Source organism: Pseudophryne corroboree, chromosome 1 (assembly GCF_028390025.1).
Source record: "Pseudophryne corroboree isolate aPseCor3 chromosome 1, aPseCor3.hap2, whole genome shotgun sequence".
In the NCBI taxonomy this organism is placed as follows: Eukaryota; Metazoa; Chordata; class Amphibia; order Anura; family Myobatrachidae; genus Pseudophryne; species Pseudophryne corroboree.
The window spans coordinates 248,053,726-248,065,871 of NC_086444.1; the positions used below are offsets into that span (position 1 = coordinate 248,053,726).

At 46.7% G+C, this 12,146-nt stretch overlaps 1 protein-coding gene across 3 annotated transcripts in view; it reads left to right on the plus strand.

Moving 5' to 3' along the window:
* DMXL1 (Dmx like 1) overlaps positions 1-6,597 on the plus strand; it is a 444,894-nt gene extending 438,297 nt beyond the window's left edge. For all 3 annotated transcript variants that reach the window (XM_063964179.1, XM_063964181.1, XM_063964180.1), the window contains one exon: positions 4,655-6,597. In XM_063964179.1, the coding sequence (XP_063820249.1) occupies positions 4,655-4,879 (225 nt within the window). In that variant the 3' untranslated portion in view covers positions 4,880-6,597. The remainder of the gene's footprint in view (positions 1-4,654) is intronic.
* The last annotated feature ends 5,549 nt before the right edge of the window (positions 6,598-12,146 follow it).

A 12,146-nucleotide genomic window follows, 5' to 3' on the forward strand; every position in this document is an offset into this window, starting at 1 on the left:
ATGGTACAGGGTATAGCAAAGGGGGAGAGCCGCTATTGTACACTATCTGGGTCCTCTATAGGACAGAAATTGTTAGTGTTTACTGTTATATAGTTAGCTGACAGCCTCACTGGGGCTTGCAATATCACTGTCTGGGTGTATGTGTATGTTATTGTGCCTAATGTGAAACATGGGTAAACACAAACTGTGCAGTGTATGCCACACCAGATTCTATCCATTATCATCTGATTCTGTTTCATGTGAAAAATGCAGCTAATCTTCACAATTCAGTGAAGGGGCTGGGGAGAGGGTCCAGAGCCCCACTGGCTGGGGTCTCTTAAATCTATGATGTCAGATATGTCATCCCAGCTCACTGCTAATGTACAGAAAACTCAGCTACTGCAACAAGCTGTTGCAGAGTTGGCTGCTTGGGCAGATGTGCAGCCCCCTCCTCTCATGCAGGACCACAAAAGTGTGCACTGCTCTCTGATACAGATGAGGCTATAGAGGAGGATGGGGAGGACTTAGACCACGTTAGTGGGGATCCCGATTCTGCTCAGGCTATTGAACCCCTAATTCTGGCTATTTGGGACGTGTTAAAAGCTCCCTCTTGAGGACGCTGCGTCACAGCAGTCGTTTTTCTTTGTACAAAACAAGCCTAATGTCACTTTCCCTGATTCTGCAGATTTAGATGACCTATTTAAGTTAGCCTGGAAAACTCCAGACAAAAAATACCAAGTGTCAAAAAGATTTTTGCGCACTTTACCATTTGCTCCTGAAGGTAGGAAATCCTGTGAAGAACCCCCGTGGGTTGACGTATCAGTCTCTCGACTGTCAACATAGGCGGTGCTGTCTACCCCGGGCTCCTTTACCATAAAGACCGTGGAGGTAGAAATATAGCGATTACACTAAAGTCTATCTACACAGCAGCAGGTGTATCGCTAAAGGCTGGTCATAGCGGGTTGCTGGATGAACCATGCCATTCATACGTGGGATACTCAAATTCAGGAGGGCCTCTCTGGGGATATGCCTCTGGTGATTCTCCTGAAGCACATTCAGGACACTGCACGCGTCCTGTGTGACTCGCTCAAGGAGATGGGCAATATTAATGCTAGGACTTCTGCCATGGCAGTGTCGGTGCGCAGGGCCTTGTGGTTGCGTCAGTGGATAGCGGATGCAGAATCCAAGCGCAGTGTGGAGTCCCTCCCATTTTCTGGAGAATGGCTCTTTGGGGTTGAGTTGGATACGTGTATTTCCAAAGTCACTGCAGGGAAATCTACGTTTCTCCCCTCTGGAGCCCCGTCGGCTAGGCGTTCCTACCCAGGGCCGTCTGTTCAGTCCTTTCGGTCTAACAGAGTTTGTTCTAGGTCCAGAGGTGCCTCCACTATGACTAGAGGCACCAGAGAGGAGACAGGAAATCCAGCCGTCGCAGGTTCCCAGGACAGCACCAGTTCTGCTTCCACTGAGGCTTCGGCATGACGGTGCCCACCCACCCTGAGGGGATCTCAGGTGGGAGCTCGATTGCGTCACTTCAGCCGCGTCTGGGAGAGCTCCTGCCAGGATTCCTGGGTAAAGGACCTTATCTCTCAGGGCTACAGGCTGGAGTTCGACGGCGCTCCTCCCCAACTATTTTTCCAGTCAAGCTTACCAGCTTTGGAGGTTACGCGTGTTGCATGGCAACAGGCCATCCAAACATTGGTCCAGTCCTCAAGTCAATGTTACTGTGCCACTGCAATAAAGGGAAAGGTTTACTACTCCAACTTGTTCATGGTACCGACACCGGACGGTTCGGTAAGGCTCATTTTGGATCTAAAATCCTTTAACCCTTGCCTAAAGGTTTTCAAATTTCAGATGGAATACTTGCAAGCAGTGCTTGCAGGCCTGGAAGACTGAGGGCTTTTATAGCTCCATTTAGACCACACTATCCAACTTCTGTCACACCATGGTTGGATCCTCAAGTTACAGAAGTCCCACCTGGAGCCAACTCAGCGGCTCCTGTTCCTCGAGACTGTGACCCGGAAGGTGTTCCTCCCAGGGGACACAGTGAGAACACTTCAGGAGATGGTCCGCGTGGTTCTCCGGCCTACTCGAATATCCATCCATCCTTGCATAGGATTGTTGGGAAAGGTGGTAGCCTCATACGAGGTGATCCAGTATGGAAGGTTTCATGCCAGGACATTTCAATTGGATCTCCTGAGCAAGTGTTTCGGATCACATCTTCAGATACACCGGATAATACGGCTGTAACCTCAGGCCAGGATTTCTCTCTTGTGGTGGCTGCGGTCCTCCAACCTACTGGAAGGCCGACGTTTTGGGATCCAGGATTGGATACTCCTTACGACGGATGTGAGTCTGCGAGGATGGGGAGCTGTAGCCCAGGAGGCTTCGTTCCAGGGCAGGTTGTCAGCCCACGATGCCCTCCTTCCAATCACCATTCTGGAACTTCGGGTGATCTACAATGCACTGCTTCAGGCCACTCCTCTACCCAAGGATCACGCAATCCAAGTACTGTCAGACAACGTCACAGCAGTGGTTTACATCAGTCGGAAAGGAGGGACAAAAAGCAGAGCCTGCATGCGAGAGGTGTCAAAGATACTCCTCTGGGCGAAAAGAAATGCAAGAGCAATGTCTGACTTCTTCATTCCGGGTGTGGGCAACTGGGATGTCACGATCTCCACCCAGGAGAGTGGGGACTCCAGTTTCAGGTGTTCCAGCAGATCATCCACCAGTGGGGATGCACACGGATAGACATGATGGCTTCTCGACTCAGTAAGAAGCTTCATTGGTATTGCTCCCGAACCAGGGACCCTCAGACGAGGGCAGTGGATGCACTGACGTCACCTTGGCCTTACCGGCTGGTCTACCTGTTTCCTCCGATTCCGTTGCTCCCATGGGTGCTCAAGCGAATCAAATCAAGGAGTCCAGCCAATTCTGATTGCCCTGGTTTGGCCTCGGAGGGTGTGGTACACGGATCTTCTGGACATGTCAGTCGAAGACCCTTGGCCTCTACCACTAAGAAGCGATCTTCAACAAGGACCGTTCTTCTATCTGGACTTACGACGACTTCGTTTGGCGGCATGGAGGTTGAGCGGAACATCCTAGCTCACAAATGCCTTTCCAAAAAGGTTATTGCTACCATGATTCAGGCCAGGATGCCTGTGACGTCAAAACACTATCATCATATCTGGAGAAGATACGTCTCTCGGTGTGAGGAATGCATGTATCCACCTGCAGAGTTCTTACGTTTTCTGCAGGCTGGTGTGAATAAGGGCTTACGTCTGGGTTCCATTTAAATTCCAGATTTCAGCTCTCTCCATTTTCTTCCAGAAGAAATTGGCAGTGTTGCTAGAAGTTCAGACCTTCTTGCAAGGGATACTCCCCATACAACCTCCTTTTGTGCTGCCTACGGCACCCTGGGATTTGAACGTAGTGTTGGAGTTTCTACAGTCCTCCTGGTTTGAACCTCTGATGACTGTAGAAGACAAGTACCTCACGTGGAAAATGGTGATGTTACTGGGCCTGGCTTCGGCTCAACGTGTCTCAGACTTGGGGGCCTTCTCGTGTAAACGTCCATACTTGGTCTTTTACGAGGATAGAGCGGAGCTCCAGACTTTTGCAGCAATTCCTGCCGAAGGTTGTCTCTGCATTTCACCTGAATCAACCTATTGTGGTTCCGTCAAGTTCTGACAATTCTGCTCCTCCGGAGGCATTGGATGCTGTGCGAGCCTTGAAGATCTGTCAAGCGAACGGCTCAGATCAGAAAGATGGATTCCTTTTTCGTGCTCTATGATGCGCAGAAAAAGGGTTGCCCTGCTTTTAAGCAGCCCATTACTCATTGGCTTAGGCTTACTATCCAACAGGCCTGTGTGTCGGCAGCCTTACCTGTTCCTAGGTCTCTGAAGGCCCACTCTACAATATCAGTGGGGTCTTCCTGGGCGGCTGCCCCATGGATTCTCAGCCTTGCAACTATGCCGAGCTACTACCTGGTCAGTTAAGAACACCTTGGTGAAGTTCTACAGGTTTGATACCCTGGCCAAAGAGGATACCCAGTTTGGGCAGGTGGTGCTATAGAAGTCTCCGCACGTTGTTGTACTTTAGGACGTCCCCATCGTACTAAGTCTCCCCAGTATCCCTTGTGGATGCTAGAGGAAATAGGATTTTAATTACCTACCGGTAAATCCTTTTCTCGTAGTCCATAAGGGAAATTGGGCGCCCGCCTCAGTGTTGACTTTTCTGCAGGTTCTTTTTTATGTGGTCATCTGTTCAGCTGTTGCTGTTGTTGTTACCAGCCGTTGCTGGTTGTTACCTGTTCAGCTGCCGTTGTTACCGGCTGTTGTTGGTTGTTTTATGTTAGTGGTGTGCTGGTATATGAATCTCACCACTCTTTGTTATCATTTTTCCTTCTCTCATATATGTCCTTTCTCCTTCGGGCACTATTTTACCTGTAACTACCTGTGGGAGGGGGCATAGAGGGGAGGAGCCAGCACACCCAGTGAAGAAATTTAAAGTGCACAGGCTCCTTTGAACCCCGTCTATAACCCATCGTACTAAGTCTCCCCAATAGGCAATGAAAATTCTATTTTCTCTAGAACTTAACGTCCAAACGAGAAAAACTGTTGGTGTTGTAATATTATACTACCATGTACTTATATTTTACTATGACCTGCTTTCATAGGTCTGGAGCCTAACAACTTGCAGTCTGCTGCACACTTTCCTAAACGAACATGCACGTCAGTCCATCTTCCGGAATATTGGCACAGGGGTGATGCAGATAGAGACTGGTCCAGCCAATCACATTTTCTCTTGTGGAGCTGATGGCACTGTCAAAATGAGAATATTGCCAGACCGCTTTAGTACGATTAATGACCACCTGAAAAATGAAGTGAAATTTGTTCTCTGAGTTTCATATTGAATGATTTAAACCTTTGGACTCTTCTGTGATTCTGCAATGCATTGTCCTGCACTAGCTCTGAGAGTGGATTAAAATGTAACAAATCCAGTAAGAAAAGTGGCCGGCAGATGAAATGTGCAATGCTTTATGGACGTGCCACTATGATGATGTTGCTTTGCGCAGTTAATATTTATTTTTGTGAAATCTAGTTTGTTTTTGTTTTATTTTAGCCCTTGACGCACTGATGCCTTAAAAATGATTAACACAATCATTCATCAGCTGAATGTAGTGTTGCCTAAAACAGGAAATTGATAAATATGTAAAATATAATATATACATATATTCATATATACTTGTACTGCTGCTGAAGTTTTTTTTTTTCTATAGAGTTTTTAAATGTTTAAAATCTGCACATTTGAAAAAAACTGAATGTGTAGAACAGTTAAACAGTATGATTTAATGATTATTGTTACATATATACATATATATAATACCATAAAATTATATTTTAGCGCAGTTAGAGATAATTTAAGAAACAAAAGAATATGCTGTTAGGTAAAAATGTACCTATGTAAATTATTAAGTCCTTAAACCTTTCTCCGTATTGTGGCTCACTTTTTAGTCTATAATGATCTTTAAAAGCACTTACTGTAATTATGTCTAACAGCTTTACTGGGATAGAATGCTTTCGTGCATAAGGCTTATAGAAAGGAGATAAAGATGTAACTGTTTCGTAAACAAACTTCGCTTTTTTTTTGCCAAATTGTAAACTCTATACTTAAGATGTATGACCAAAATGCTAAAAGAGCACAAACAAACCTGAACTTTGTACTGCTCCATTTCTTTTCCTTAAGGTATAAATACCGTATACTGTATATATTTTTTTTTTACCATTGATACATAAGTTAAATACTGTTATTGCTAACCAAAATCAATCTGCATATGTGTTATCGCTAAAAGCAAAGATGATGAAACACTTACTGGCTAGTGTAAAATGCGTGCTTAAAGAGGTATTTCCCAGGTAATTGCTCTTGTCTTGCATTATGTGCGTGTGTGTGTCCATTTAAGTTTTTGTTTTGCAGAAACAAAGATACATTTATACATTAGTAAAGCTACATCCACTTTTCATCTAATTTCCCTACTGTTGTTTTTGTAGGGTTAGATAGACAAAAATACCTCTCAATTCTTATATTTTCATTAGCCAGATCAATTATTTGTAACATCGACAAATAGCCACTTTGCAGATTTTAGCAATAACATATGCATCACTGATGTAAAAGGCACATACGGTGGCCTAGATGATTGGTCATAGGTGATTTTTATAACATGCTCAGGATTTGCTGTTGGGTTTTTTTTTTTTATTCAATTAAAGAAGACTTTGTAAGCTATATTTTGATTATTTAAAATGTTTGAAAAGTCACAAAATTCTGGATTTAAGCTTAACAAGAGGTGCAATAACTTACAGTAGATAGTATTCTTCCGCATAACTGAAATTTATGTAATACTACATAAAAATTGACCTTAACTGTGTGAATAATTGACTGTTTTTAAGAATATTAATAATGGTAAATAAAAAATAAAAAAAGAACAATCACCATAATCAACTGATAAATTTTGGGAACAATTGTGTTTTAATCTCAGAGTTTCTAAGGATAAATTAAGAAATTGTGATTTGTCATGTACCAAGTAGCTATCTTTTAAATAAACTTAGAGACCATTCAATACAATTTGACATTGGTGCTTTTTAGAATCTGATGCAGCTGTATATATTAATACTGTGTATACAGGATATAACACCCACACATACTATCTTACTTTGTGGTTCTTGCTTCATTTCTTTTTTTCATACGACAGTCTGCAGTTGGAAATGTTCTCTTTTTTTTCTTTCTTTTTTTTACCAGGTTTTCACTGCCTTGACTGAAATGCGTTATGTAGGGATAATATGGCACCTCATCTTGGTATTAGAAAGTTAGAAAACCAATTGTATGAAATTAGGGGAACTCTGTTTTTACTTGAATCAAGATGTGACATTAGTGTTGGATGTGGTGATCCCAAAACCATTACCACTAATTGGTCCTAGCATTTTAAATAGGGGTCTTCTCTCTTACAAAGGAGGGTGATCTTGAGTTTTCCGCAGTGTATGGTAGTGGTGTCTGCTGGTCATCAGACAAAAACTACTAACGGCCACATCACGCGAAACAGATGGTTTCTCTTTAAAATGAGTGTGGCCCTTAGTTTATTGAAGGCAGAATGGAGAAGATCCTCCCTTATCATGGACTTCTTTATTTTCTCTGACGTCCTAAGTGGATGCTGGGACTCCGTAAGGACCATGGGGAATAGCGGCTCCGCAGGAGACTGGGCACAACTAAAGAAAGCTTTAGGACTACCTGGTGTGCACTGGCTCCTCCCCCTATGACCCTCCTCCAGACCTCAGTTAGAATCTTGTGCCCGGCTGAGCTGGATGCACACTAGGGGCTCTCCTGAGCTCCTAGAAAGAAAGTATATTTTAGGTTTTTTATTTTACAGTGAGATCTGCTGGCAACAGACTCACTGCAGCGAGGGACTAAGGGGAGAAGAAGCGAACCTACCTAACTGGTGGTAGCTTGGGCTTCTTAGGCTACTCGACACCATTAGCTCCAGAGGGATCGACCACAGGACCCGACCTCGATGTTCGGTCCCGGAGTCGCGCCGCCGACCCCCTTACAGAGCCAGAAGCAAGAAGTGTTCCGGAAAATCGGCGGCAGAGGACTTCTGTCTTCAACAAGGTAGCGCACAGCACTGCAGCTGTGCGCCATTGCTCCTCATGCACACCTCACACTCCGGTCACTGATGGGTGCAGGGCGCTGGGGGGGGGGCGCCCTGAGGGCAATATAATACACCTTGGCTGGCAAATCATCACAATATATAGTCCCAGGGCTATATATGTGATAAATTACCCCTGCCAGAATCCATGAAAAAAGCGGGAGAAAAGTCAGCCGAAAAAGGGGCGGGGCTATCTCCCTCAGCACACTGGCACCATTTTTTCTTCACAGTGCAGCTGGAAGACAGCTCCCCAGGCTCTCCCCTGTAGTTTTCAGGCTCAAAGGGTTAAAAAGAGAGGGGGGGCACTAAATTTAGGCGCAATATGTGTATACAAGCAGCTATTTGGGGGAAAAATCACTCAGTTATAGTGTTAATCCCTGCATTATATAGCGCTCTGGTGTGTGCTGGCATACTCTCTCTCTGTCTCCCCAAAGGACTTTGTGGGGTCCTGTCCTCAGTCAGAGCATTCCCTGTGTGTGTGCGGTGTGTCGGTACGGCTGTGTCGACATGTTGGATGAGGAAGGTTACGTGGAGGCGGAGCAGAGGCCGATAAATGGGATGTCGCCCCCTGTGTGGCCGACACCAGAGTGGATGGATAGGTGAAAGGTATTAACCGACAATGTCAACTCCTTACATAAAAGGCTGGATGACGTAACAGCTGTGGGACAGCCGGCTTCTCAGCCCGCGCCTGCCCAGGCGTCTCAAAGGCCATCAGGGGCTCAAAAAACGCCCGTTACCTCAGATGGCAGACACAGATGTCGGCACGGAGTCTGACTCCAGTGTCGACGAGGTTGAGACATATACACAATCCACTAGGAACATCCGTTGCATGATCTCGGCAATGAAAAATGTGTTACACATTTCTGACATGAACCCAAGTACCACATAAAAGGGGTTTTATGTTTGGGGAGAAAAAGCAGCCAGTGTTTTGTTCCCCCATCAGATGAGTGAATGAAGTGTGTAAAGAGCGTGGGTTCCCCCGATAAGAAAATGGTAATTTCTAAAAAGTTACTGCTGGCGTACCCTTTCCCGCCAGAGGATAGGTCACGTTGGGAGATATCCACTAGGGTGGATAAGGCGCTCACACGTTTGTCAAAAAAGGTGGCACTGCCGTCTGGGGATACGGCCACTTTGAAGGAGCCTGCTGATAAAAAGCAGGAGGCTATCCTGAAGTCTGTATATACACACTCAGGTACTATACTGAGACCTGCATTTGCCTCAGCATAAATAGTGCTGCTGCAGCGTGGTCTGATACCCTGTCAGATAATATTAATACCCTAGACAGGGATAATATTTTGCTACCATAGAGCATATTAAAGACGTCGTCTTATATATGAAGGATGCACAGAGGGATATTTGCCGGCTGGCATCCAGAATTAATGCAATGTCCATTCTGCCAGGAGGGTATTAGAGACCCGGCAGTGGACAGGTGATGCTGCCTTTAAAAGGCACATGGAGATTCTGCCTTATAAGGGTGAGGAATTGTTTGGGGATGGTCTCTGGGACCTCGTATCCACAGCAACAGCTGGGAAGAAAAATTTTTACCTCCGGTTTCCTCACAGCCTAAGAAAGCACCGTATTTTCAGGTACAGTCCTTTCGGCTTCAGAAAAGCAAGCGGGTCAAAGGCGCTTCCTTTCTGCACAGAGACAAGGGAATAAGGAAAAAGCTGCACCAGACAGCCAGTTCCCAGGATCAAAAATCTTCCCCCGCTTCCTCTGAGTCCACCGCATGATGCTGGGGCTCCACAGGTGGAGACAGGTGCGGTGGGGGCGCGTCTCGGGAACTTCAGGGACCAGTGGGCTTGCCCACAGGTGGATCCCTAGGTTCTGCAAGTAGTATCACAGGGATACAGGCTGGAGTTCGAGGCGACTCACCCTCGCCGTTACCTCACATCAGCCTTGCCTGCTGCCCTCGGAGAAAGGGAGGTAGTACTGGCGGCAATTCACAAGCTGTACTTCCAGCAGGTGAAATCAAGGTACCCCTCCTTCAACAAGGCCGGGGTTACTATTCCAAAATGTTGTGGTACCGAAACCAGACGGTTCGGTGAGACCCATTCTAAAATTGAAATCCTTGAACACTTATATACGAAGGTTCAAGTTCAAAATGGAATCGCTCAGGGCGATTATTGCAAGCCTGGAGAATTTCATGGTATCACTGGACATCAAGGATGCTTACCTGCATGTCCCTATTTACCCTCTTCACCAGGAGTACCTCAATATTGTGGTGCAGGATTGTAATTACCAATTCCAGACGTTGCCGTTGGTCTGTCCCCGGCACCGAGGGTATTTACCAAGGTAATGGCCGAAATAATTATCCCGTACTTGGACGATCTCCTTATAAAGGCGAGGTCCAGGGAGCAGTTGTTCGTCAGAGTAGCACTATCTCGGGAAGTGCTACAACAGCACGGCTGGTTTCTGAATATTCCAAAGTCGCAGCTGGTTCCTACGACGCGTCTACTGTTCCTGGGTATGGTTCTGGACACAGAACAGGATAAAAAGGGTTTCTCCCGGAGGAGAAGTCCAAGGAGTTGTCGTCTCTAGACAGAGACCTCCTAATACAAATACAGGTGTCGGTGCATCAATGCACGCGAGCCCTGGGAAAGATGGTAGCTTCTTACGAAGAAATTCCATTCGCCAGGTCCCATGCAAGGATCTTCCAGTGGGATCTGTTGGACAAGTGGTCCGGATCGCATCTTCAGATACATCGGCGGATAACCCTGTCTCCAAGGGCCAGGGTGTCGCTGTTGTGGTGGCTGCAGAGTGCTCATCTTCTAGGGGGCCGCAGATTCGGCATACAGGACTGGGTCCTGGTGACCACGGATACCAGCATTCGAGGCTGGGGGGCAGTCACACAGGGAAGAAACTTCCAAGGACTATGGACAAGTCAGGAGACTTCCCTACACATAAATATTCTGGAACGAAGGGCCATTTACAATGCCCTAAGTCAGGCTAGACCCCTGCTTCAACACCGGCCGGTGCTGATCCAGTCAGACAACATCACGGCGGTCGCTCATGTAAACCGACAGGGCGGCACAAGAAGCAGGATGGCGATGGCAGAAGCCACAAGGATTCTCCGATGAGCGGAAAATCATGTATTAGCACTGTCAGCAGTGTTCATTCCCGGAGTGGACAACTGGGAAGCAGACTTTCTCAGCAGACACGACCTCCACCCGGGAGAGTGGGGACTTCATCCAGAAGTCTTCCAAATGATTGTACACCGTTGGGAAAGGCCACAGGTGGACATGATGGCGTCCCGCCTCAACAAAAAGCTACAAAGATATTGCGCCAGGTCAAGGGACCCTCAGGCGATAGCTGTGGACGCTCTGGTAACACCGTGGGTGTACCAGTCGGTGTATGTGTTCCCTTCTCTGCCTCTCTTACCCAGGGTAATGAGAATAATAAGAAGGAGAGGAGTAAGAACTATACTCATTGTTCTGGATTGGCCAAGAAGAGCTTGGTACCCAGAACTCCAAGAAATGATCTCAGAGGACCCATGGCCTCTGCCGCTCAGACAGGATCTGCTGCAGCAGGGGGCCTGTCTGTTCCAAGACGTACCGCGGCTGCGTTTGACGGCATGGCGGTTGAACGCCGGATCCTGAAGGAAAAGGGCATTCCGGAGGAAGTTATCCCTACGCTAATTAAAGCTAGGAAAGAAGTGAACGCAAACCATTATCACCGCATATGGCGAAAATATGTTGCGTGCTGTGAGGCCAGGAAGGCCCCAAAGGAGGAATTTCAGCTAGGTCGATTTCTGCACTTCCTACAGTCAGGGGTGACTATGGGCCTAAAATTGGGTTCGATTAAGGTCCAGATTTCGGCTCTATCGATTTTCTTCCAAAATAGAACTGGCTTCACTGCCTGAAGTTCAGACTTTTGTTAAGGGAGTGCTGCATAGTCAGCCCCCGTTTGTGCCTCCAGTGGCACCGTGGGATCTCAGCGTGGTGTTGGATTTCCTGAAGTCGCATTGGGTTGAGCCACTTAAATCCGTGGAGCTACAATACCTCACGTGGAAAGTGGTCATGCTGTTGGCCTTGGCGTCGGCCAGGCGTGTATCAGAATTGGCGGCTTTGTCATGCAAAAGCCCTTATCTGATTTTTTTATATGGATAAGGCGGAATTGAGGACTCGTTCCCAATTCCTTCCTAAGGTGGTATCAGTTTTCATGTGAACCAACCTATTGTGGTGCCTGCGGCTACTTGGGACTTGGAGGATTCCAAGTTACTGGACGTAGTCAGGGCCCTGAAAAGTATATGTTTCCAGGACGGCTGGAGTCAGGAAAACTGACTCGCTATTTATCCTGTATGCACCCAACAAGCTTCTAAGCAGACTATTGCTCGCTGGATCTGTAGCACGATTCAACTTGCACTTTCTGCGGCTGGACTGCTGCACCCTAAATCTGTAAAAGCACATTCCACGAGGAAAGTGGGCTCTTCTTGGGCGGCTGCCCGAGGGGTCTCGGCTTTACAAATTTGCCG